Consider the following 27,660-nt stretch of genomic DNA (forward strand, 5'->3'; position numbering starts at 1 on the left):
CGTTTCTGCCATAAACCATATTGGGCTCTGAGATGAGAAGTGTCTAGGAGAACTCCCTCACCAACATCCCTGAGTATTTACGTACCAATCTTTCAAATGATTGAGGAGCCAAGGAAGCTCAGTTTTGGCCCTTCTTAGCCCCTAGTTCTTCAAATGACAACTCCAAAGAATGATGCTCCCATCCACTCTTCTGTCATTCCTGTCCCTTCTGCTGTAGTGGAGCTGGGGACATGAGGAGGGACATGCCAGAGGAACAGTAGCTCTAGGAGGGCATATCCTTGGATTCCCTGATCAAGCCAGAGACAGCCATGAACACAGCGTCTGGCCTGTTCAAGTCTACTTCAACTCCCATAATTCAGGCTTTAAAATTGTTCTTCCCAATTTTTGAGGGTGGATTAAGTCAAATAAACTGAAACCTTCATCATAATTTTTCCCCACTATTGTTTTAATTCAAATAGTAGACTTCAGCTGACCTTTTAAAGCCAAATATGTTAATGAGTTATATATAACATTTGACAACTGTAAATGAGACTGTATATCAGTACAGGCAGAGTATTTCCTGTGTTGTATTTCCCCGATTGTACTATGATCTGTTGAAACTGGATGTATTCTCTCTCTTCAGAAAAGTACAATATGTTGCACACCCATGGGAAAAAAAGTCCAGGACCATCGCTGGAGATACTGTTTTCTGGTTCTATGTCGCCTATTAATTCTTTCCACTCACAGCTTTGATGATTTTAGATGGGTGAGGACTGAAAAGGAGATTGACCAAATTTTCTGAAAATGGTTTTTATTTATAAATTCATTCGAAATCTTCCATTGCCCTTGCCCTTTGTAAGTATTTCAGTCCTGAAGTACTCAGGTTTTCAGAAAGTTCCCGATGTATGTTGGCAACTGGCAGGAATACATAATACATATTTTAAATATACATATTTAGCATCTCCAGAAAATAATTTAGATCTTGTATTCCAATGCTTTCATAATGATTTCTAAAAGATTATAAGGAATAACTTTGTGCAAACCTTGCAAGCCAGGAGTTAAATTCATTGGAAATTCTTTCTTTTTTGAAAATGACAGAAAGCAGCAGGGTATAAAATGCAGCTGATTGTGGCATATTCTCTTAAAGCTTACATATTAGCTAATGCCTGGAAAATAATTGCATTCCTGAGTGTAAAATTAGCCACAGCATGTTGCACATTTTCAAAAGCTCAAACTATCTATAACAGAATTCTACCTGGAGAATCTTGTTTTCAGGAAAACTTAATATACTGTGAACTAATGTAAATTTCTTAAGGGACAGATTTACTAACTGGTATTTTACATATAGACTTGCAAAAAGAGTGCATATTTACAGAAAGCAGAAGAGAGAAGTAAATATTTTGTTACCTTTTCTCAAAATATATATTTATTCCTCATCTCCCGTTTTTACAGACCTCTGAGACACGCATTATTGCATTATATTGTGAATATAAAAATTTTTCTTTGTAGTAATTTTAAAGTGTCTTTTATTAACATGCCTAGCAGCATGCCTTAAATAGTGGCTTTATTTCACCACATTTTGAAAATGTCAGTATAGTAAATTCTGCAAGCCTACTCATTTGGTGCGCTTTGCACTTCAAGTAGTACTAATTAGGACTGTGCATTTAGAACAAACTCTTGTGGATAAGTAACACAACATGTAGTCATTCTCCTAAAAAGTTTTCCACTCATGGTTTGCCCTATTTCTTAAAGAAAAATGATTATAAGGTCTCAAACCATACTATTACCTCATGTGTGAAAAATCAGCATGTTTAACTAGCTTATCAGAAGTTTTATGGAACTTACCTCTGAACTAGTAACTTGTAACCTCTTACATCAAAGAAGTGCTTATGTTTTTAAACTCTTTTCCAAATAGGACTTTTTTTATCCTTTCTACTCTAACAGTCATCACTCTCCATAATGTGGACTTGAATGACCCAGGTCTCTTTCAGATAGAAGCAATATTTTAGTCTGATTCAAGGGGATTTTTCCGTCAGCATCACTGAGCGCAGGTTAGTCTTCGTTTGCATGTATAATTAACATCTATTGACACAAGTTTCTAAACCGCAAATAACCAGGACAATTAAGCACGTGGGTAGTTGTCAGTTAGAACTATTCATAGCCTTCATTTTATAATGAGGGAAGTAACTTATTATGTTGATTATGATTTTGTAAGTATTGATGTATTTCACAAAGGAAGAGCTTCTATTGAGGGTGTTGAATCACATGGGGTTTCGCGGTAACACCCTTTTTCTGTTTCAGATCAGAATACCCTGTATTAAAGGCTCATAGTTAAGAGTAGTTTAATAGAAACACTCCACCTGCACATAATCTGGGAGCGGCCTGGCTTCCTTTAAAACTGTACCTAGCAAACAGTTTTTATATTAGACAGGCAGGTAATTGTTACAGTACAAAAATCATTCCCAAGCCTTGTCAGAGCTAGATACCAGGGTCATTTTATATCTTCAAATAAGTATTAGTAACAAATTATCTTACAGAGCAAGCTAGTAATTAGCAGGCTAGCATCATGTTCAAGGCTGCTTGCTATCTCTCCCTGCTCATCCTCTCTGCTATATTTGGGCCTCGTGAGAGTGGTTACTTGAAGGCAGGGATGACTCCTCTACCCATAGATAAAGTTGCTCAACACTTCCCATCCTAACATCTTGGTTTGTGTTTGTTACAACTCTACCGCTCATTCAGAACTTGGAATAAAATTGTCTATATGGAGTGTATGCAGGCTGGAGGGTTTTTTGGGGAAAAAATTTCAAGACAGATCTCAGAAAGGATGCAGAGTACGGAGAGGCATTTGTGTTCCTCATCTCCCTGACATCTAGAACAGAGGGGCTAAAGGCAAGAGGAGGATTTAGCAACAGAACTGGAGTAGGTAACAAATGGAGAGTATACATTATTGTTAACATTTATTAGAAAATATAATCCCTGAAATTTGGTACAGGAAGGGAGGGGGCTGCACTGTTGCAGGAATGGTTTTTGCTACCTTAAAAGTGGTGGGTGTGGTGAGTAACCTGCTCAATGAGTTTCTTTCTGCAATCCATCAAAAAAAAAAAAATTCCCCATTGCAAAACTATGTAAGGTATGTTCTCTGCAGGTAAGCACTGAGCCAGGCTGTCCTGCTATGTTCTCTAAATGGTTGTTTGGTTGCTTCATTTTAGTTGCATTAGCTGTATAGTTACATTAATGCGGAGCCGTGCCCAAGCAGCCGTGCCAGCTTCTCAGTAGCATGTCTGAGCTCATCCAACATGTTCTACTAATGTGCGTCCATGGACTCTGTGCCCTAGTTGGGTATATCCAGCCATGTCAGAGCAAGCCAGGTCTGTGGTGTAGAGACTGTAGCTGTTTTTCACATCTCTAAGCCTCTAGGGAAGAGCTGTGTATCTCTAAGAGATGCAGCAGAATTGTGTTAACTTTGAAAAGGCAGCTTGTTACTTCCCTTTGCAAACTCTGTTCCTAAGTTAACAAATAAGGAGAGAAAATTGCTGTTCTTGTTTTAGCGGATATTTGCTGTGTGCCTCACCAGTGGGCCAGGAACACAAAGCATAATGAAGGCATGAAAGCTCATTACAGCTCTCTCTGCAGCTCACTGCTTTCCACATCATCAGCAGGAGAGCTTTCTGACCTCAGTTTGAAATAACAACATTGCTTAATGAAACTGCCATCCAGTTTGTCGTGTGTTAGTCTCAACCACAGAGCAAATGGTTCCTTGACAAGGTGGCTACAAGAGCACGGGTTCAAATTGAACCAAATGAAAAATACAGTGGGATGAGAATAAGAATTGTCTTGAGGAAGTAATCTTTTATTTGAAGGAATCTTACAACTCTTAAAAATCCCTTCTTATTAGCTAACAGTATAAGATCCTCTTTTATTCAATATTGTTTGGTACTTCATATTCTAATAATTGCTAAAACTATTATCAGTTGTACAAATAAGTATTTTTGATATAACTCATGCAAACCAGGGGTTTGGAAATTTAGTTTAGATTCACAGGCCGTCACTGTGTTCTATAACTGGGGACATTGTTCATGACTCTGTCTCCCTAGAGACGTAACACAGATTTAAAATAATATTATGGGTTTGTGCTCTGTATTTTTTAGCAATTGAAAGCATTTCAGTAAATTCTTACTAGTTCACGAATGGCTACAAAATTGGACACTAACATTTGTCTCATAGTTTGGCGTATTCTTGTCCAAGCAAGAACACTGTTATTGAGAGGACAGTTGTCCTGGATAGAACTAATCACCTGGAAGGTTGATTAGTTGGGCACTTGAAAAAACTCATCCTTTAAGGTGAAGGAGAGTGATGGATGGTGTAATTTGCATGTTACATTTAAAGGCTGCATGAAATAGAAGTCTTTCTACTATCAGTTTTTAAGTTCCAGGTAACAGGGATTCTGCTGGTAAAATGATTCTGTTTTTCTCCCAGTTTTTTATTGGGCAGAGTCCTTATTTTTCTTCTGTCAAGTAACAGCAGCTGAATGTGATGAACTTCATGGCATTTTCAAAGGTCTCTGGACCTGTTTACATGGTGAATGGACTTGTGTGCGCACCATGCTCACGCTCACAGTACGAATTTCATTCCACCTCCAGATTAGTTTTTTCTCTCACTATCTCATCAAAGCAAACACCTCTTTGCTCAAATCTGGCATAAATGCCCCAGTTTAATTCTGTAGAGCATTCTAATTAAATAATTGAGCAACACAGTTGAGATCTGACTTCCCTGGTGATACCACCTTTTGCGGCACACTACAAGCTAAAGGAGGATTACCAATAAATGTTGGTAAGATGGTATGAACAGGGTCACAGCTGAATGTTTCCGTAAATGACAATAATCAGTCCGTATCTTAACAAATGTCGGTGAAAGTAATTTGTATTATTTCACAGATGTAAGCTCTGCCGCCTAGCCAACTCCTTTTTTGTATTATTCTGTGCTTGATTTAGCCTGAACAGCTTTGTCAAACCCTGCATTATGCATGACACTCATTCATTTGGTCCCCTGCCTGCTCCTCCACTGCATCTGTGTGCCAGGCCCTGTCTGCTGTGTCTGGCTGCTGTGCAGGGCTGTGTGCACCGAGCGCTGCTGTTTGCGTGTCTGCCTGTCTGCTGAGCACCTGTGCCTGGGCCGAGCAAAGCCTCAATGGAGCACAGCAGCTGGGGAGCGGCTGCTCTTTGGGAGGGCTCCAGGTGCCAGAGCTGTACTACAGCCAGTGCTCTCTCGTTGCAAGATAAGGCCAAAGCCCCCTCCCGTCCTGTGACCAGGTCAGGCATGCCAAGCCATCCAGCAAAGACATGTCCCTGTTGTGTCGAGCATCTCTCTCTGGGGATTGTGGCAGTTGAGAGGGCTGACTGCGTTGGCTTGAGATCTGGTTGAGTTTGACCTTTGCATCTGCTCCAACAACACCATGACTCTTATCACCACCTCTGTTCACCTCCAAAATTCATTCACTTCCTTCAGTCGTAGTTTTATCATTATGATGATTCACAGACATTAAATGTTGCTGCTGTCCTGCAGAGATATATGACAACTGAAATTCACAGCTTCAGGTAGCACAATAGCATGTAGGAGTTTGTAGAGCTAGGTTTCCAGTGGCTTTGCTCTCCTATGTTGATTCCCACTCTGGATTTTCACCAGATGTGCATTGGTCCAGAGCCCAATGAAGCTGCAGTGAAACAGAGCTGCGGGATCTGCATCAGTACAGCCTGAAATTCAGGCCCAGTACTTGTTCATTGAATGGTTGCCTGTATATGAAGTGAAATACATATAATTTAATGTTAATTTAGCAGCAAACAGTAATTGTCTGTGTGTGGTGGTGAGAAAAAAATTTTCCTTCAGCTGCTGAATGTCTGCAGCCCAAGATAGGCATGTTTCTCAGCAAATAGTGTAGTTAATTTGTGACAGTCAAAGAACAGCTGGTCTTTGTAGAACTAGTTCTTTGGTCTGTGAATGATTTCTGGAAGAGGATACCTTCTTTTAATGCTACAGAGAACTAACAAAAGTGGAATAATATAAGCCTAGTATTAATCAATACTGTTTCTTGGCAGCACATGGATTTCTAGCTTGAAGACCAAGAAATAGCAGTGGTTTTGGTTTGGCTTTGTCATAATTTAGAGACCTGTTGTCAGCTTTCATGAAGGAGAACAAATATGCCACTAAACTTCTGAAATGTGGGGTTTTTTTTCAAAATTGCATTCTGATTAGTACATTCAGGATTTGCTATAATAAGCTGGTGGTTTGAACTTCAGTACTATCAACAAGTTGGCATCTTGCTTTTTTCATTTTTCTTAGAGGTGAATGGAAAACATGCAGTGTTTTTTAGTGCCATAATCTTGCAGGCAGCAATTATTTGTCTGCCAGCCTAATACTCCCACTGGCTGTTGATCTGAAAACTGTAGCTGAGCTGTCATAGTCATTTAACACTTCATCCATTCCAAGGAGGTTAAAAAGTGCTTATTTTTTTCAAACTCGCAAGATACAGTATAGGTACTTATATTTTTCCTCAAGAAACAAAATAGATTTCAATCCAGAGAGAGAAATGTACAGAATCTGTATCAAATAAGTGGGGAAAGTGCCCATTTTCTGACAGTGAATGTTTCTGTTCAAGTATTTGCACTGGATTATAATGAAGCTTTGGTTAAGCAGATTAAATAGACAAAAGCAGTGAAACTTCAAAGGCCGACCAAATGTGCTGAGGTTTTATTTCCCTGATCTGTAATGCCTGCTTTTGCCTTCCTCTCATTAGCACAGAATAATAAGCCAGTGGAGCATAATGTGTTGTCCAACTGGAGTGCCTATGGTGACTGATTTCTGATGGGGGTCTGGGGTGTATGTCAGGTTTTTTCCATGCAGCGGTAGATAACAGACCTCCAGGGTTTTAAGAACAACTGCATAGCTGAGAGCTCAGCTGTACTATAGAGCTCATTTTAGATACCAAAATGCAAAAGGTTCCTTCGAAAAACAGATATTAAGTCTGTAACTTAATCCCGTGGTTAATTAACTGTTTTTACGTGAAGCACACAAAATAGCAAAGGAAACTCTATTCTTTGGTAAGCTAAAAGGAATAAGGTAAAACAGTCCTTAAGGACATGGTGTAAAAAATCCAAGTTATTTTGATATTTCCAGTTTGTGTTTTCCAGTATTCTCTACAGAACAGTTAAATGTGCAACATAGGTTATCATTTATATTTTGAAGAGTGTTTCCTGAACTGTGGGATTGATTTGGGTATTTGTATCAGTCAAGGAGTTATCACAGACCACACAAAAGTCTAAAATTTTATTCTGGGGAAAAAGTGAATATGTTCAAAAGAGATAAAATAATAATAAAACCCAAATTAATTTAAAATTAATTAAAAATTGAAATATATAATTTAAAAAATATATAGATAAGGTAACCTCTGTAACAGGTTCCTGTTAAGCTTGTTTTATAACATTATTTATACACATTATGATGTGTATAAGCACAAGTAACAACATTGGACATAGTAGCAGAACAACAGTGAATTTGGTTACTGTGGCTTTGGATTAATTTTGAAAAACTAGTGTAATTCCAATCAAACAGCTGGGTTTGGCCCTCTGAATAGTTTGGACAGCCTGAATACCTGTGAATTAGCAAAATCTGGTTCTGAACAGGTAAACGGCAGTTGTTTGATGTAATTACTCACCTCCGCGTACCACAGAATCTCATTTATGTCCCTCTCTTGGGTGTTTTCTTCTGTAATTTTCTAGAACTGCACCTCAATAACTAACTAACCTCTGATACTATAAAACTAAAGCATTTTCTGAGTTCTATTTCCAATAATACTGTTGCTAAAACTTGTCGTCCTGTAAAAGTGTTGCCACAAAGTGTATAAAAAGAACCTTTTAAATGTTTTGGGGGAACAAAGGCTTTTTAGGTTCATTTGAAGAAGGAATGTACGGAGACAGGAAAGCTGACCTAGTCACAGCTTTTAGATATTAAATTTAATACTCTCTTTCTTCAAAACTTGCTACATAATCAAGCTCTTTGTGCTAAATACTGAAATATATGCCTTGTCATTCAGGAAGCAGGTAACATTGTAAATTACGTAAAGTTTTGTCTAGTGAGGTCTGAACTCTTCCTTGCTCTGTGGTGCTTCGAGCACCTGAACAGCTCTTTTTGAATTGAAATGAGGTGGTTCTGTCCTGGGAAATCAGTATGTCAGAGGGGGAGCAGAAGTGCAGGATCTCCCTGATCACTGACCATCAGAGCATTTTGGCTCAGAGACAACTGAACAAGGCAAACCTTTACGTACCTGGACAGGCTATGGACAGCTTCTTCATGAAGCAGAAGCTTGGGTTTGCAAATTATTTGCAATTATTTGCAATGAGGGAACTTCAAGTAGTCTCCTGTTATTTCATAAATAATGAAGGAAAGTAAGAAGCCAGACAGGAGCTAACAAGTCAACAAAGAAGCTTCAGAGACAGCTCTTGCCTCACGGCAGAAAAAAAGAACAACTACCACACCCTTGATTCATCCCACTATAGACTGTGCAGCATGTAGGGGGCTAGTCCAGTCTCGAAGCCATTACTACAGAGGCTGACAGAGCATTCATCCAATAGAAATCTGCAGCTGACTTTCTTCAGTTAGGAAATCAGCAGGATTTTCAGGTCTTTCTCTAGGAAGTTTTGTTGTTGTTGAAGGCACCCTGAAATTCTCGTGTCATCTTTAGCTTTCGTGTCTGCAAAAATCTAATTTCACTTCCACAGAGGAAACAAAGCAAAACATAGGACATTTGCTTACTACTTGAAAAATTAATCAAGACCTAATTCCCTAATTCAAACTTAGAAGCAGCAGCTTTCACCAGCAAGGCAGGATTACTGATGTCATGGAATCGTGAATGTTTTTTTAACAAGCTCTATTCCTTTAAAAGACTGCTTTTGAGTTCACTTTACCAAATTCACCACTAAATGCGCTCACGATGATACTTTACCTTGTTGATGGTTGCAGAGACATAGAAGGCCCAGGCTCTGCAACTAAGAAACCATGGAAAACACTGGCCTGCAGCTATTTCTGAACTCACTCCCTTCAGTGTTCCCAAACTCAACTGGACTACACTTCTGCAACAGACTTTCTAACTGCATTGCACAGCTCTATGATTTTGTTCTAGCTTGGCTACACATTGTTGTTTTTAAAATGGCTGTGAGCTTGGTCTAATTTCTGGTTTGCAAACATAGTATAATAAGCCACCACAATTTTATTTTGTCTTCAAGGTTGTTTTTCTTCTCCTGTTTCACAGACATGCTGTATCTGAAGAGTTTGTACTTTTTCTGTCAAACGTTCTTTCGGTTTTACACACATGCAAGGTTTGAATTTTATGCAAGTTGGGGAAAACTCACATCACCTACTTGCTTCACGAGACAATGTATATGGTGTTTAAAAGTAATTTAATTAACCCAGTGCTTGTTTTTAAAAAGAGCGGAAAATAGAAGGCAAATGTTCTGTATATGCCACATAGAAGTATTTCATTATGCTTCTTATTTTTTCTCCCTTTTAAGGGTCAAAAGGCTTGGATTGAGAAGACCTTTTCAAAAAGAGAATGCATCTATGTAATTGCCAACAACAAAGACATTAGCAGGTAACATTTGAAATTCTTCTTTTGACCAAAAGAAAAGGTTAATACTGAAGAAACTGGACTTGATTTGGATTTAGACATGTGAAACTAAGACACGGTTTACTCACTGTCCTTAAAGGAAGATGACATGTGAACCTGCTTGCACTCAAAACTGTACAAAGCCATGCGACATGTCCTATAGGGATGGTGAGGCTGGGCAGCAGGGAGGCAGCGAGGTGTTAATTCCTGGCTTTGCAAACCAGAGCTTAAATTCACACTGAATTCTGAAAGCAAGGATGCAGTAATGTGCACTGTGAAGCAAGTGGTACCATTCTTCACCATTGATATGACACTACCAATGATATACTATACAGAAGGACTGGAATTCTTAGTCCAAGTATTAATATTACTGCTACTGCATGGTCTAGTGAAATTGTGGTCCAGCTTTTTTGAATACCGTAACAGTTTATGTCACATGGTAGCTGTCACCTTGGAGTAAGAGACAGACGGTCACTGCACCTGTTCTGCATTCTTTCTCCTTCCCTGTCCTTTAGTGTAGAACAGCTTTCCATTGTATTACGGACACAAAGTGAATTTTTTTGTCTTTGCTTGTTAAAAAACACTGGTGGGCTGGTAATTCTGACACGTGTGTCTAGGCAAATAAAACAGATATGACCTAGAAGAGGTGTTTCTATGATTCGTGTAGACCAGGGCATGGGTAGTTGAAAATCTAATTTCTGATTTATTCTTTTTTCTTTTTTTCTTTTTTTAATCACCATCCAATATTGAAGATACTGTAATCAAAGTCGCTTCAAATTTTAACTTACAGGTGCTGCTGTGGCCAGCTCATTAACCAACATATTCCACCTCCTCCAAGTATAACAGCTAATAAAAATGGAGAAGAAACAAAACAAGTGGAAGCTCAGCCAGAGAAATGGTCCATCAGTAAACACACTCAAACATACCCAACTGATGCCTATGGAAACCTTGAATTCCAGGGAGGAGGACATTCAAATAAGGCCATGGTAAGGAGCATAGGCTGCTCCAAGGTATTCATCTGGTATGTTAGCTTAATCAATGTGTGTCAGGATTCTAGCTCAGTGCATAATCAATTGAAATCAAAGATCTCTTTATTGTCTCTTTACTCAAAAAGGCAGAGAAAAGGCAAGAGAAAAATAATGCCTACTTAGGAAGCATCTTATAATATATTGCAGCAGTTTTATTGAAGTTACTGTCAATAAGCATCAACCAAGGAGGCAGCTGCATGTATTAATGCCTAAAATTCCACCTGTTTGTATTAGACTTGTGGGTCAAATAGCCCAGCATAGATACAGATTTTTTTTCCAAGGTTTGACGTCTAATAAAAATAGAACTTGGTCTTGCCTTCCTGAAAGATGGAGGCTTGACAGAGCTGGAAAATGGATAGTTGAGTTTTCTTAGCAATGGAAGTAACAGCAAGTCAAGCTTCTGAAAAAATTCTCTCTTCTGAGCAAATCCAAACCTGGATTTGTTTCTTTGCCCATTTGCTTTCTTATATTGCTGCTGACACTGCCATTTAAGACAACCACACTGCAAAAACTTGTCCAAAACCTATGGGAGAGGCTGGTGGGTTTTGTTAGTGGTGGTTTATTTGTTTGTTTTTTAAAGCAGAAATAAACATGAGTTTATTTAATAATTTTCTTTAATGGATTGGTAGTTTAAACTAAACTGGGAAGCATGTAAATCATTGCTTCAGAGCCAGAAACGTGTACATCAACAGTGAATGGGATAAAACGTAACATAAGCCTCCTGTTTCTTCTGAAAAGTCATTGCTTTTCTTGCAGTCAAACCAAAGGTTTTGGGAACAATACAAGACGCCTTCCAGTCACTTTAAATAGGTGCTTTCCAACAAGGCAGATTTGTAATAAGAGATTAGGATCGCTTGATTGTTGTCAGTTTTGCAGGTGAATAGAAGAAAGTGGTGCTTTTAAAAATCATGAAGTGAATGGTAAATTCTCAATAGCAAAGTGAAAGGTTTCTATCTATTTTTTCTAAGCATTAGGAGCAGTGAAATTTAATGATGTGTTGCTTGAAAATGGAAGGCTTAATATAACCATTCTTTGGTCAGCCAATAGACAATTTACAGAGCAAACAGAGTGATAATATTACACATTGCTCTTTGCAGTATATCCGTGTGTCATATGACACTAAACCAGATTCTCTGCTGCATCTCATGGTGAAAGACTGGCAACTGGAACTGCCCAAACTTTTAATCTCTGTCCATGGAGGCCTCCAGAACTTTGAAATGCAACCTAAATTGAAGCAAGTATTTGGAAAAGGTCTGATAAAGGCTGCCATGACCACAGGAGCTTGGATTTTCACTGGAGGTGTTAGTACAGGTAAGCATTTACCAGCACTTTTAGTTTACTTAAGAAATCAGTGATGTTCATTCACTAATCTTTCCCACAGGCAGAAGATTTAAGTCTACATGAATGAGTCATTAGCCACTAGACCGAAAACAGAGCATTGTAATCATTTGTGTTAATCTCCCACCCAGCCCAGCCCATAAGATTTTCCTGGGTCAATGTCAATTTGTGTTACTCAGTGTTTCCCCTGAAAAAAAATTCATCCTTGGTTTCAGTAGCAAGGAATTTGCCACTAGTTATAATACATTTGTTTCAGTGGTCAGTTATCCTTGTAGTTAAGAAATCTCCTACTCCAAATTTGCCTGTCTTTAGTTTCTTATTGGTTTTTTTGTACAAAGATCTTTCTGTTACTAAAAGTATATTTCCTAAGCCTGTTTTCATACACAGCATTTTTGTCAAACTGCACAGGCTGAGTTCCATAAAACTCTCACACTAAGCATGTTTTCCAGTCCTTCAGTTATTATCACACCTCTGCTTTTAACTCTCTCTAGTTTTTTAACAGTTGTCTTCCATTTTGGACACTAATTTTTGAGACAGTGTTTGATTAAGCTTTTAATTCCTGAAGTAGTACATCCTTTCTGCTTCTATTTGACAGTTTCCTGTTCATGCAGCCAAGGATGGAGTTAACCTTCAGGCTGTGTGATCTCTCTTGAGAGTTAGTGATCAATTGATAACTCACCTTAAATGCCATGTCCCCAAATCACTGTCTCCATGGGATCACCCACCACCATGCTCGCACACCTTCTGTATTGTAATTATACAAGGTATTTGTTCTTAAGTGAATGGCTGTAAATTTGTAATCTTGAAGCACAAACCTGAAGTCAATTGTAAATGTCTCTACTTGAAGACATTGTGGTCTCCTGTTTGCATTTTCCTCTGGTCTTCTGGCCATCTGAGACAGATTTATGTCTAAAACATCAGTTGTACAGCAGCTCCACATAACTCCACCAAGAGGTTTTTGGCACTATTGCTGGATTCTCTCAGAAAAATGGTGTCTGATATGATTTCCAAAATTTGAAAGACAGTTGAAAAATAGCTGTTGTAATGATTCCCTGTATATTATTACTTTTTGAAACCAGTTGCATTTTAATTAATTTCATTTCTTAATATAAATTCTGAGGGATCTTCAGAAAACAATCAGATGCAAACTTTCATTGTAATATTTCTATAACATTATCTTTATTTAGCTGAAATAAATCTTTATATCAAGTTATTTCTCAGAAAACTATGTAAGATAAGAATGAATTCCTTTGATTTTCATTTTACAGCAAAGGTCTAATGTCTTTAAGGGAAGGTGCTGATTGCTGTTCAGAATAATTTTAAAGTGAAAAAGTATGTCTTAGATAACTGTAGGGTTAGCATTTTTGCCTGCTCAGATCTCAGTGATAGCATTCCATGTATGTTTAGCATTGTATACAATGACTAATATAACTCCAGACAATGGTACAGATTACACTGTGGCAAGTTAAGTGACTGGGTAAGTCTTTGAAAGAGTTCATTGAATTCAGAACAAGGATGTGAAAAGGCAATAGGATTTACAGGCAACTATTACAAAATAAAAGCATGCATTTGTCTGCATTGCAGCATTCTTCTATAAAGCAGAGATAACAGTTTAATAGTAAAAGCAATCTAGAGAAGCAGGTAGCTCTGTGAGAGGAAAAAACAAAATTCTGTTGTTCAGCGTTCTCTCAAAAATGTCAAGAATGAATTAAATTAATTGTACCTATAGGTGTCATTCGTCATGTGGGAGATGCCTTGAAAGATCATTCTTCCAAATCCAGAGGACGAATATGTGCCATAGGAATTGCACCTTGGGGCATTGTAGAAAACAAGGAAGATCTGATAGGAAAGGATGTAAGTCTTTAAGGAAACTCCTGTGTATTTTGCAATGTCAGCTGTGTAACTGTTCACCTTTCTGGAGTAGAACTGTTTTTAAAGCATGCCTTAGAGCTGAAATTTAACAATTTCTTGAAGAAAATCTGTTGTTTAAATATCTTTGTCAGGTTGGCATATATGACCTCGGAATAAATACGGAGCTGGTGAGGTTTCCATTGCTTTCAATAGCAGAGACCTCTCTGTGGTGACAGAGTTGTAGGCCCTAACTTCCGTGTAGCATGCTGAGAATTCTGTACATCATGTATGTATGCCTCTATGTATAAAAGACTGGCATTTCTTGTAGATGGGCACTCTGCAGTGGCATATTAATTACTAGGAACTCCAAATTAGAATGTATGAAGGAAGAGGATTATGTAACATTGTGTGTGATCAAGGAGAGTACATTCATGACCTTAGGAGAACATGCAGGAGAATGCACAGATGTGACTGTCATTCTCCAGAGAAAACAGTGCTGTGAAGAGCTCAAGTTATGAATCTGAAGTCAAGCTCAATTTCTAATTCTCCTCTATTTTTGCTTGTAAAGATCTGTTTGATTAGTTTCCTCATAAGACTTGTGCATCTGGTGGGCAGTATGGGGGATTTTCACATTTAGTTCTTAGTTCTAATCTAAGTGCATCTATTCTTTTGACACACAGGTAACACGGATTTACCAAACAATGTCAAACCCTCTAAGTAAGCTTTCCGTGCTCAACAGTTCGCACACCCACTTCATCCTGGCCGATAATGGCACGCTAGGTAAATATGGAGCTGAAGTAAAGTTACGACGTCAGTTGGAAAAACACATTTCCCTCCAGAAAATTAACACACGTAAGTACAGTGGGGCAAACTGTACATATAACATCTTAAAGGAAGGGAGGGAAGAAGGGCTTGAAATACTTCAGGGTATTGAAATGAAATGCTTCTTCCAGCTCTTTCTAGCAGGAATTTGATCAGGACTATGTAACTGAACTAAAACATAAGCTGTCTGATAAGGGGTGAAAGAACCCACATCTAACAGCATGGAAAACCCAGAAAAGTAAGGATTGCATGAAGGGAGGAAGAAAAGTTTACAAATAACAGCAAGGAGAAGCTTCAAATCAGTAAGAATTTAAGAAAAGGGAAATATAAAGAATTTGTGCACTTCTAGTTAGAATTTAGAATTGTCAGTACATACATAGAATGGGATGAGTTTGTATAGTTCCTGTTTACAAGAATCCTGTGCAGCTCAGTGATTTCTGATTCCAAATGTTCATACTAACATTTCATTTTCTCATTTATATGAATTTATTTCATTTGAAATGTCACACTCAGAATTCTTTGATCTTCCAGAGAAACTCAGCTGGGATTTTGACACTTAATAAAGCCATTATCAAGATAATTTCACATCAGTACTTTCGTATTTAGAGTTTTGTGCAGTTTTAAAATTTCTGTCAGTTGTTACAGCCTCTCTAAAACAACTTTGTAGAGTTCCTTTTGGCATTATGTAGAAAAAACATATTGTAAAAGGCATTTTTTCATTAACATTTTTGTGGAAAAAATATTGTTTTAAAGATTAAGTAAATTTTAAAAATTAGTAGCTGTGTTTTTTCATTGACTTAAAAAAAAAAAAAAAAGCCACAACAACAACCTAGTTAAAAATGGTCCAAAAAAGTTAATGTTTTTTGAATCCACGCTTCAATGAAGAGCTACAGGAGAGTAGACATCGGTTCTACCAGCTGCCTTTCTGACTTGTTGCAGATGCCATTGTAACCTCTGTAGGCCTGTATAAATAAGAAAAAAACATTCAGAATGACAATTGCATTGAACTCTACAAAAGTTTCTAATAGAGTTTATGTGCTCTTATGGGTAAGGCACAAAACTGAAGTAGAGCAGCAAGTAAAGCTGAAAGGCACAGTTAGAGGTATCAGCCACAAGGATCTAAATGTTCCGTGAAGTCTTTAACTGCTGCTTTTTGCCCACAGTAAGCTTCAGAAACTGAGCTCACCAAAATGGCCCCTCGCTTTTGAGAGTGGACACAGGCTTGTGCACCCTAACACTGAACCCTGACCTTTACTTCTTTTTAAATACCTTAGAAATCTGTTAAGGAGTAGTTTACCATCATTAGCTCTTACAGCAATAAAGGTTATTTAACAATATCCATATTAACTGCCCATGTTTACTGCTTAGTTTGGTATTTTTCTTATAATACCACTCAAACTTAACTGCTCTTGCCTAATTAACATCAGTGTTTTGCTTGGACATCAGTTATGCCCCAGTAGTAGTCTACATTTCTTTTAATAACTTTGAGTAGTTTAACAAAAACCTTTACACAACTGTAATTACTTGAGATCTACTTGGGAGCCAGTAATGTACATGCTTTCTTTTAACCTGTTGACAGCTACCTTCACCTATATATATTGAAAACACTCCCTCAGATGCCTAATTCTAATTTAATTATCACTTAGATAACTTCTTGTATAGTCCCAAGTGAGAGCTGTCAATGCCTGTAACAACTTTTTTGTTTGCTTCTGGGCATTAAAGACACCTGCTTAGCTTTGTACTTTCATTTGCTGTTTCAGTTATTATCTTGATTCTGATTGGGAAACATTACTGCCTGTAATTTTTTTTGCAACACTTTGTTTGAATTGCTCCGTGAGCAATAGCTAATGTCAGCTATGCTTTTTTCATCTTTGTCTTCTGCAGAAGTGCTGGGAGAGTTTAAGACTGTAAAAAGGCAGCACTGGCTTGGAAGATAAGGAAGTCAGGGCCCAGAGGCAAGATGTTCTGTATCGTTTCTTTTCATACCACTGGGGCTGGGGATATCGGTTCTGATTTAAGTAGTGTTTGGTGATTTTTGTTATGAGAAAGGCAAAGTTGGGAAAACACACAGGAATTACAGAACTCCTTCTGTGAAGAGCTGTAGCACACTACCTAGTAACAACATACAGGCAGTCGTTTTGTTTCTTTTTAATCACTTCAAGCACAGGCGCCTCTTCTGGAAATCTCAGCAGAAATCACTAAGGATTTCATGGACATCCAGGCCAGCCCATGCTCTGTGACTCCTCCTTATCAGAGCTGGGGTATAGCTGACAGGAGGATGTCAGGAAGCTTCCACTGTTCTTGTGAGTGGTGCTCCTGTCCTTCAGAGAGGAATGACGGTTTACAATACGAAATCTTTCACTCATTCTCAGCTGTATAAAAAAGTGCATCTTCTTTATAAAGCACTGGTCATTTTACAGATCAAGAACTGAATTCAAATGCTTATGATAATAAGATTAGTCAGCTTTCAGGTAATGTTTTGTCCTTCATTTCCCCAAGTATCTTGTGACCAAGGCTACTGAGACCATGTGACCTGTGGGCTTCCCTTTGTCATCCTATGCCTGGAGATCACAGTGAGGCAGGGACAGCAAAGGGATGCTCAGCTGTCGTCTCTTCCATCGGCCAGCCATTTCAGCCTCATGAGAAAGACTCTAATGTCATATTTTTTATCTTAGGAGAAAGCATAGCTGTATGTCACCTTACTGAAGACTTCCTGTAGGTAACCAATGAAGTTAAAGCATCAAAAACATGCTAGCTGGGAGCCATCCAAGTAACAGTGAAGCTAATGAAGTAGTAGGAGAATCCTGTTAGCTGTTTTATCTGTACATAGTGTCTCTCAAAAGAGATTACAAACAGTTCTGCAACACTGAGCGAATAAATTATCAGTATGGAGCTGGTGGAAAAGCAAGGGCAGAGAGACATCTGTTTTCCTTTAGGGGCTATGAAACAGCATATAGACATTTTTTGTGGTGTTGGCCATGAAATGGCCATCATTTTTCCTAACCGCTGTGGTTTGAAGTGATGCTATAACACAGAAATCACATCCACCTCTTAAACTAAGTTACAATGACGCTTCTTTTTTTTTGTTCCTCTGTTTATTTGCAGGGCTGGGACAAGGTGTTCCTGTAGTTGGGCTCATAGTGGAAGGGGGTCCCAACGTGATCTCCATTGTCTTAGAGTGTCTACGAGAAGAACCCCCTCTCCCTGTTGTGATATGTGATGGTAGTGGTCGAGCATCAGATATTCTGTCATTTGCACACAAGTATTCAGAAGAAGGAGGGTAAGATTTGGGGATTTTCAGCAAAGCTATGTCTTGCTCAGGAGAATAATGTAGGACTATATGCCTCGCTTTTATTAAAGCTTCATAAAAAAACCACCTCAGGGACAGAATGCTGCTAACAGAGGCATTCTGCTGTCAGTCAGCTTTTGTTGCTTGTTTCATTTTAGCCCTGGCATTAATGAGTAGAAATTATTACTGCTTGGAATGTATTTGATGGTCCATTGAAATAACCTTACTCTCAGTTCAGCACACTGTCATACAAGATTCATCAACATTTGCTGCACTGTATTTGGTGCTGGGTTGAACGTGTTAGAAACAAGGAAAAAGTGGTTCCCAAGAATTACTTTTTTCTCAGGCCAGGACTGAGTTTTATTAGTGTATGTATTTGCAAAATTTGTACTGTCCGCTTCTAATGTGTTGTGTGAATGAGCTTCATTCTCCAAGAGTGCCAGACCAGCTGAAGAAATGTTATACTTCCTTCCATTCTTTTGCTATTTCTTGCATCTATGATGGTTCTTCAGGGCAGTGCTGCCTGATGTCATGAACAGAGCGGAGGATTTTGTCTGGAGCATTCTACTCCATAGCCCTCCTGTCCATTGCCCGAATGAATCTCTAAAAGTCCTTCCTAATCCAAAGTTTTTTTGAATATCTTGTTTTTATTGGTAATTGTCTGTCCCTTTGGTTGACAGAAAGTATGGTTAGTTTAAAGAAGATACAGAACCTATACTAGCAGCATATAGCTCATCTGCTCTGTAGAGTAAAAGATCTGCTCTGACAAATACTCGAAGTGGAAGCAGGGTATTGCATTTGTAATTTAAAACACTGCTTCTCCCAGTCAAGTAACAGACATTCCCCATTGTCATTGTTAATATCAGGATTTTATCTTTAGTAGCCAGATTCAGGCAAAAACGTAGTATGTTGTCTTGATTAGGGCATGGCCTACCCATCTTGCACTGAAGAAATAGCCTATTTCCTTGACTGAAGTTGGATTAAACACTAAGCAGACAACTAGTATTGTCAAGCAGTGCAGATGTTATTTGCTGAATGAGGTGAGCAGGAGAATTTTTTTGATGTTTACACATAGTGCGTATTTAATCCTATCAACAGTATTTATGATTCAGAAGCTTTCTTTTCCTTTCCTTTCAACCGAGCATCCTTAGTTTAGATCAAATTACTTTTTGTTCTTTCTCATTCCTCCTTCCTATCAGCTCATACGTAATTGAAAGAGCTTATCAAGAACAGTCTGCCCGAGATCTGCTCACTGCATGACTTTCTCTCCCAGTGCATATGATGCAGTGTCAAATTTTCCTCTCCAATAATTATGATGAGATAAATGTGTTCATCTGGTAAGGCAGGTTTGTAATGAGAGTTTTTTGTCAGCCTTGCTGTCTAAAAGAATCATTTTCTCACGATGAACTGTGAGTTTTACTGCACTTCACAGGCTCAGCTGTCTCACTGCTTTGAATGCCCACTGGTAATGTTTGCCATCATCTGAAAATATATGTGTTTTATTAGTAAATTGATGAAGATTGAAGGGCTCTGTTTCTCATTGCTTTGAGAGATCAAACATTTCTGACCTTTCTAGAGTGTTCTCTATCTAATTTTTTAAATCGTCTTTTGTTTTTTTTTGTTTCTTAAGTGGGTATTAAGAGGTTTCAGATACACTAGCAATTTAAATCCTCTGTCTAAGAGGATAACCAAGATTACTAAGGTGACATATCAGTAGTGTGAAATATTTTTGGTTTTTTAACTATATGCAAAGGGCCTTGCAACATTTAGAGGCAAAGGTAGGGGCCCTGTAAGGTGTACTGCTGAAATGCTGAAGACCAAACTTCTTAACAAAATTATGTCTATATTATATAACAGGAGTAAGAGCTAACTGCAATATATTCCAGGGTGAAAGGACAGTTGAAGTTCCCTGCCAGTTTTAAATCAGTGCTGAGGTACTGAGTTGGATAAGAGCTGGTCTGAGTACAAATTTCCTGATTACTGTTATCTCTTCATGAACTCCTCACCTCTACTGAATGCATAGACATATTTTCATTTATTTTCAAAATGTAGTCATTGCACTGATGGATGAAAAATTGCTTCTCAAATAGCAGGCCTTTTGAATATATATTAATTCTGGAAATGTATTTTATGTCTCATTTTTCATTTAGGATAATAAGTGAATCCCTTAGGGACCAGCTTCTAGTTACCATCCAGAAAACCTTTAACTACAACAGGAATCAAGCTCATCAGCTGTTTGTCATTCTTATGGAGTGCATGAAAAAAAAAGAACTTGTAAGTGTCCTAAAAGTAGTTCACAAAGGTAATTACTGTGACCAGGGTTACAGTTTAACCTTCTTTTTTTTTCTCCTCTTTCTGTATAGCTCCATAAATATACACAATCATTCATTCATATGCATAGGCCAAGAAATGGATTTTGTCTTCTGGAAAGTTTCTAAGACCAAATTCAGATTCTTCTCCTGTGTAAGCTGATAGGAGTCTTTTTTTTCACAAGACTTCACGAGGTAGATTAAGACACTGAGACAGATGCACTAAAATCAGGATCAACTGCAGAAGGTAGAGGGAAGATAATTGAAGAAAGGGTTCCTAGGAGCAATAGGCATTCAGAGTGCATCAGCACAGTTTTGGTCTTCTGATGTAGTTACTTTTTAATAGCCTTTCATTCCAGTTCAACTGGGCTATTCAAGTCATTCAAGAGAAACTGAAACATTAAGTGTTCTTGAAGATCCCAGCCTTGCTTGATCCTGCTTGTTGCAGGCCTGTGCTATGTACTGTACCTCTCAGTCAGGTTCCTGCCTGTCTGCCGAATGCCAGACGCAGAAAAAGGGGTGTGGTTAGTAGGTCAAGAGACGTTCTTCTGCCCCTCTACTCTGCCTTGGTGAGACCACATCTGGAATATTGTGTCCAGTTCTGCGTCATTCAGTTCCAAAAGGACAGGGAACTGCTGGAGAGAGTCCAGCGCAGGGCAACAAAGATGATCAAGGGAGTAGAGCATCTCCCTTACGAGGAAAGGCTGAAGGAGCTGGGGCCCTTTGTTTGGAGGAGACCGAGGGGTGACCTCATTAATGTTTATAAATATGTAAAGGGTGAGTGTCACAAGGATGGAGCCAGGCTCTTCTTGGTGACAACCAATGATAGGACAAACTGGAACACAAGAGGTTCCACTTAAATATGAGAAGAAACGTCTTCAAAGCGAGGGTAACAGAACACTGGACCAGGCTGCCCAGGGAGGTTGTGGTGTCTCCTACTCTGCAGACATTCAAAACCCACCTGGACACCTTCCTGTGTAATCTCATCTGGGTGTTCCTGCTCTGGCAGGGGGATTGGACTAGATGACCTTCCAAGGTCCCTTCCAATCCCTAACATTCTGTGATTCTGTAACATTCTGTGATTAGGTTATTCTGCTTTTGAATTACTAATATTTTAATATGTAGCTAAATGGCTAAGCTTTATATGAACTACTATTTTTAAAATCAGTGAACAGTAATGGACTCAACTAAGCAAATGTGACAAAAAATAACTGTTTTACTTTATTAGTTGATTCTGGTTTTTTGTTTGTCAATTTGTAGCATATCCTGCAACTGAAAAATAGATAAGTGTGGTGTGGAGTCCAGTTGGAGGCCAGTATCTAGTGGAGTGCCTCAGGGGTCAGTACTGGGGCCAATATTATTCAATATATTCATTAACGATTTGGACAATGACACTAAGCTGGGAGGAGTGGCTGACACGCCAGAAGGCTGTGCTGCCATCCAGCGGGACCTGGACAGGCTGGAGAGTTGGGCGGGGAATAACCTGATGAAATTTAACAAGGGAAAGTGTAGAGTCCTGCATCTGGGCAGGAACAACCCCAGGTTCCAGTATAGGTTGGGAAATTACATATTAGACAGCAGTGTAGGGGAAAGGGACCTGGGGGTCCTGGTGGACAACAGGATGACCATGAGCCAGCACTGTGCCCTTATGGCCAGGAAGGCCAATGGCATCATCAGGTGTATTACAAGGGGGGTGGTCAGTAGATCGAGAGAGGTCCTCCTTCCCCTCTACTCCGCCCTGGTGAGACCGCATCTGGAGTATTGTGTCCAGTTCTGGGCCCCTCAGTTCAAGAAGGACAGGGAACTGCTGGAGAGGGTCCAGCATAGGGCAACAAAGATGATGAAGGGAGTGGAGCACCTCCCTTATGAAGAAAGGCTGAGGGAGCTGGGTCTCTTTAGTTTGGAGAAGAGGAGACTGAGGGGTGACCTTATTAATGTTTATAAATATATAAAGGGTGAGTGCCATGAGAATGGAGCCAGACTCTTCTCAGTGGCAAACAATGATAGGACAAGGAGTAATGGGATCAAGCTGGAACACAAGAGGTTCCACTTAAATTTGAGAAGAAACTTCTCAGTGAGGGTGACAGAGCACTGGAACAGGCTGCCCAGGGAGGTTGTGGACTCTCCTTCCCTGGAGACATTCAAGGCCCGCCTGGACATGTTCCTGTGCGACCTCTCCTAGGCGTTCCTGCTCCAGCAGGGGGGTTGGACTAGATGATCTTTCGAGGTCCCTTCCAATCCCAAACATACTGTGATACTGTGATCAATAAAATTAATGCTATGATAGTTATCTTGGCTGATGAGCATTTCCATTTCCAAGCTGGCATTTCCATTACTACTGGAAAGTAATAAAACTGTCAGAAAACAATCAGTTTAGCATAGCGGTTTTGTTACCTCTTTTCAAAATCCATGGGTTTATTGAAGAATTTCATCAAATTTGTCACATTTATCTATGCAGGAATATTTTAGGATAACTTTAGTTAAATAATTTAATTAAATGCTTTGGAGAAAATTACATTTCAAAGAAAAAATTAGTGGAACTCTGCTTTTTAAAAAATCTCAGGTCTTAGGAAATAAGAAAGCTTCACCATTCTGCTCTTTTTTCTAGCTACGTGTTTAGTTTCTCTCATGTATTGTAATTGTGTGTGTTTGGTTTTATGCTGTGCTTTAGATAACCGTGTTCCGCATGGGGTCTGAAGGGCAACAGGACATTGAGATGTCCATCTTAACTGCTCTCCTCAAAGGTGGGTTTTGCAAGCAATGCACAAATTGATCCTGAGAAGACAGTCCCATACACTTGTCTGAGGTTCACTCTTGATGTTTGAGTCTTTGATTTATACACTTGGATTCTAACAACCCGAACATGCTTGGCTTAAGGTTCAGAATAGCTTGAAGCATAAAATCTAGACTGAAAGTTTTGTGTGGCTTTCCTCACCTGAAAGCCTGGGACGAGAATGCTGCAACAACAGTTACATCGATATTTCAATACATTTTTTTGAAGTATATTGAAGTTCTAGTGTATATTAATAAAGCTAGAAAAAAAGGTGGGAAGATTAAAACAGTACCTGGTTTTTTCCAGGTCTCAGCCTGTGCTTTTTAAGTCTTAAGGCGAAATTTAGGATTAATTCCTTATTTATTTGGAGTTTGTTATGTTTGCTGAACCAACTGTTTTCTGTCTGCATAGATATAGTAGTTGATACAGGCTCAATATAGGATTGCTACAGCTAAGAAATAAAGAGAGGAATTACTATATTAATATGCACAGCATCAGCCAGAGGAGCTGAGAGGAGGAGTCTTCTAGAACAGTTAGATGTCTATCTTTAGCTTCAGAATATAAAGTCAGTATGGGACCTTTAAGGAAAAAAGGAGAGAATCTGGTTAATCCTTTTGAAATTAGGATTATGGTGTTAAGTGGAAGATGTTATAAATTGATTTGATGAATCTGCTGCTTTGTGGTAGCATTATTCTAATGGTAATATGATATGGAGTCAGGCTTGCTGTTTTCTAATTCTTGGAGAAGTGAATGACAGAAGGTTGTCCAATCTTGTTCCATCATGCATGAAATACTAAATATCTGTGTGTTTCTCTTTAGGTACCAATGCATCTGCTCCAGACCAGCTCAGCTTGGCTTTGGCCTGGAATCGTGTAGACATTGCACGTAGCCAGATCTTTGTCTTCGGACACCACTGGCCCGTAAGACAAAGTTTTCCTAGTCATACTGTTTGTTAACAATTTAAAATAAGTGGTGGAATATTCACACCTTGGATTTTGTTGGCATGAGAAACAGTATTGAATTCTGTTTTATGCTGAACTGATGTAGGATATCTCATTAATTAAGAATGACTTATTTATTTTGAAATTTCCTAATAATGCTATTTGCATATATTTAGCAATACTTTAAACTCTGTGAAATAAAGATTCCTTATGGGATTTGAAAGAAAACAAACAAACAAATGTTTACTGGAAACAATCTGTGGCTTTAATGTTATGGAGGCACCCCAAAATGACTCCAAACAACTAATAAGCTTAACCCAACTGAAACTGAAGTGTCACAAAGTTGAGTAGTCTCTCTTTCTGGTTCTCTTGCACTGATTTTATTTTGCAAGAGAAATGCTCCGTAGTCTGCCTACTTCATTACTTTGTCTTTCAATGTTATTGCCTAAATGAGATGTAACAGCTTTAAAAAAGTATAAAGCTGTGGCTATGCTAGAAGGTGCTTAAGGAAATTATCATTCTTAGTTGACTGCATGTGAGAACTGGGGAGCAAGTTCAACAGGACTGTATTCAGTGAAATAGTCACTGTACAATCAATTAGATTTCTAATACTTCTAATGCATTATTAAATGCAGCCTTTAGGAAGCCTTACAGCTCCTGATGGTACAGCTCCTGAGAAGGAAAAGAAATCTCCAGCAGCTCAGACTAAAGCAGCCAGAGGGAAAGGAAAAGGGAAGAAAAAGGGAGGAAAAGGAAAAGAAGAGCCAGAAGAAGAAACAGACCCAAGAAAGCTTGAACTCCTGAACTGGGTGAGATGAAAGTATTTGTATTAAAACTGTTAAAGAATTCATTTTTTCCATCTTGGGGGGCAAAGAGAGAACGGAAATACACATGGTCATTCTATAAAATGTTCATTTACATGTTATCACAAGATCAGCAGTAGATTCTCTGGGGATGCAGTTCTGTCTTTGAGCCAGAAATCCCTCTCTCATCCCATGTGCACCACAGGCAGCCATCCCACAACCGTACATGGCAGTGCTTATCTGCTGCTTCTTCCCTGCACTTGTCGGAAGGAAATAAGAACACCAGTGAATATCTTAATCCTTCCTTGTACATGTTATTTATCCAGTGAAGACAGTTTAAACATCTCCATTTCTGAGTGCTCCATTTTCCAGTTGCAGTAGCTTAGATTGTTCTGTTGTCTGGCTTGAAGTTCGTGTGTCAACGGCATTGCTGCTCGAGGCGTCTTCCCCTCTCCTGCTGGGTTCTAACCCCTTAGATCGTACGAAGAGGAGACTCATATGAAGAGGCTTCCTGACCGAAAATAAAGCTGAGTTGGTGAAGGAAGAGGAAGGAAGTGCTTCTTCCCAAATGATTTGAGTCTTTTGGCATTACGTGTTACCTTTTTTCTGAGGCAGCAGTTTGAGTGAATGATACACATATGAGTTATCAGGATAAATAATGTCAGTCTTTCCTAATTGTATACAGTGTGTTTTTCTTAAATTTTAACTTGTTCTTATCACGTTGAGCAAGTAAATCTCTTTTTCACATAATATGTCAAGCGTGGTATGCCTTGTTTAGTTAAAAATACTAAACAAGATGATTGAAAGCTACAATTGTGTTGCTTAAAGGTTTCTTTCACTGCTGTTCTCTCACTCAAAACCTCATAGGAAAGCTCTACCATCTGTATTGACTTGCACATGGGTAAAGTGTCACTTTCTAAATTCCTCTTCACTTACAGATTTATCAGCATATTTGGGAATATCTTCAGTAGAGAAAATGTTTGTGCTTGTTTGCCAACCAACTCTTTTGTGCTCGCATAGTCTCACATTCTCCATTCTGCCATTCAGGTGAATTCCCTGGAGCAGGCTATGCTGGATGCACTGGTTCTGGATCGAGTGGACTTTGTGAAGCTACTTATTGAGAATGGAGTGAACATGCAGCACTTCCTCACTATTCCTCGACTGGAAGAACTTTATAATACTGTGAGTGAGCAGAAATAATGAAATGCCCTGTGACCCTGTGATGTCTTTGCTACTGAATGTAACAGGGGTGTCAATTTTCTTCTTCTCCTTCTGGGATATGCTTGTTTTTCCAAAAAGCTCTGAGCCCTGACAATACACAGAAGTTAGACAGTGGTAAAGGGAGCTTTGTTACTACATGTATTGTCCTCTTCTTTCCCTATATATACACATTCCTAATTAATAAGCCTACAGCAGCTTTCAGAAGCCATTGCAGTTTTTCCTGTAAATATAGTGTTATATTTAAAATGCACATTCAGAACACTTAAAGAACTAATATAGATAGTAAAAAATTAATACCAGCCAGCAGTGATCATTTACTTTTAATCTTAAAATATACTTTATAAATATACTTTAATATTATTGAAATAAGCCTGTAAAGTACTTACACAGCAATTTTTATTCTTAGCATATTGCAGAAGCCTGTATCATTTTTCCTTGTGGCCCAGCAAAGCAAAATGTTTTCTCCAAAACCACAGGGCATCATGCTTTTTTATTAAAATTCTCCCTGACTCAACCCACAGCAAATTAATCAAGAACATAACTATTTATAGACTGTTTTTCTTCCCATCATTTAAGAGGCAGGTAGTCTAGAGCAGCGTTTATACAACATATAACTTCAGTCTAGTCCTCCAGTCCCTTTATGGCTCCTGCAGCAAGTACAGATTCAGACAATACTACAAACTGCTGTGACTTGAATCACCACATAAAGGATTATAAGAAAAGGATTACACAGCTCATGGTAGAAATGTGTTTGTCATTGCAGCCCAGGTCCTTCTTTTCACGCCTGCACAGTGTGATGGCACATGGTTGCCTAAAATTATGTTTACAATGCCAGATCATTCATTACATTTGTGTTTGCAAAACACCTGCAGAACTGAAGCTCTAATGGACCGTGAATGATTTTTGTTTCAGAGATTGGGTCCACCAAATACTCTGCATTTACTCGTCAGAGATGTGAAAAAGGTAAGATTAACCAACAGCAGCGATACATTTGCATGATTATATTAACCATGTGAGTCAACAGTAAGAGCAAACATAGCACGGGGAAAAGCAAATATTTGAAATTAGATGGTAGCTGTTAAGAAAAGTTAAATCAGTTCTCGTGACAAACAGTGATGTTAGTCTAAATTAGGTATGGCTCTACTGCACTGCTAGTAATTTAAAAACTAAGGAGAGCAAAGTTAAGCTCCTAATAGTGTAATATATCATTAGACATTTAGGTTGATAACCGTTTCTTCTCTACAAGAAGCTCCCAATGCAGAAAAAAAAAAAAAGAAAGGACTGCTAGTTTAACTGGAAGCCCCACTCATGAGCACAGAATTTGTTCCCTTTTATTTGTTTCCTTCTGTGTTTTTTAGTTACTTCTCTCCCAAGCAATCCTGCCTTTACTCGGGAGAAATTCTGTTCTGTTTCTCAGTGCTACAAATCTTAAATTTGTTATTCATTTGTTTCCATTACATGTAAATCCATTCATTAGACATGAATAGGATCATTGTAAGATTTGTTGTTGTATTTGCTCTCTTTGAGGTTTTGGAGCTTTTGTTCAGTAAGATTTAGGTACGTGAAATAGCCTTTATTCCTTTTTGCAAGGAAAACTGCCATTTATTCCCATGTGGTTTAGATGTGGGAATTATGCAGTACTGGGTTAATG

The 27,660-nt window shown here is 38.6% G+C and overlaps 1 protein-coding gene and 1 long non-coding RNA gene across 4 annotated transcripts in view; one reads left to right on the forward strand and one right to left on the reverse strand.

The window, feature by feature from the left end:
- Positions 1–27,660, forward strand: part of TRPM1 (transient receptor potential cation channel subfamily M member 1) — a 77,153-nt gene that overhangs the window by 25,756 nt on the left and 23,737 nt on the right. For 2 of the 3 annotated variants that reach the window (XM_071813836.1, XM_071813837.1), the window contains exons 2-13: positions 9,540–9,619; positions 10,425–10,620; positions 11,760–11,973; positions 13,730–13,854; positions 14,532–14,703; positions 17,779–17,953; positions 20,113–20,236; positions 22,943–23,015; positions 23,864–23,964; positions 24,621–24,794; positions 25,836–25,970; positions 26,922–26,972. In XM_071813836.1, coding sequence (XP_071669937.1) covers positions 9,540–9,619; positions 10,425–10,620; positions 11,760–11,973; positions 13,730–13,854; positions 14,532–14,703; positions 17,779–17,953; positions 20,113–20,236; positions 22,943–23,015; positions 23,864–23,964; positions 24,621–24,794; positions 25,836–25,970; positions 26,922–26,972 — 1,620 coding nt within the window. Of the gene's footprint in view, positions 1–9,539; positions 9,620–10,424; positions 10,621–11,759; positions 11,974–13,729; positions 13,855–14,531; positions 14,704–17,778; positions 17,954–18,918; positions 19,003–20,112; positions 20,237–22,942; positions 23,016–23,863; positions 23,965–24,620; positions 24,795–25,835; positions 25,971–26,921; positions 26,973–27,660 lie in introns of those variants that run through there. The other variant, XM_071813838.1, reaches the window with a different exon arrangement.
- The window catches only part of LOC139828924 (uncharacterized), a 45,753-nt gene continuing 31,307 nt past the window's right edge, over positions 13,215–27,660 (reverse strand). Inside the window, exon 3 of the long non-coding RNA XR_011741004.1 lies at positions 13,215–15,635. This is a non-coding gene — a long non-coding RNA (uncharacterized lncRNA). The remainder of the gene's footprint in view (positions 15,636–27,660) is intronic.

The sequence above is a fragment of the Patagioenas fasciata genome, chromosome 12, assembly GCF_037038585.1.
Source record: "Patagioenas fasciata isolate bPatFas1 chromosome 12, bPatFas1.hap1, whole genome shotgun sequence".
In the NCBI taxonomy this organism is placed as follows: Eukaryota; Metazoa; Chordata; class Aves; order Columbiformes; family Columbidae; genus Patagioenas; species Patagioenas fasciata.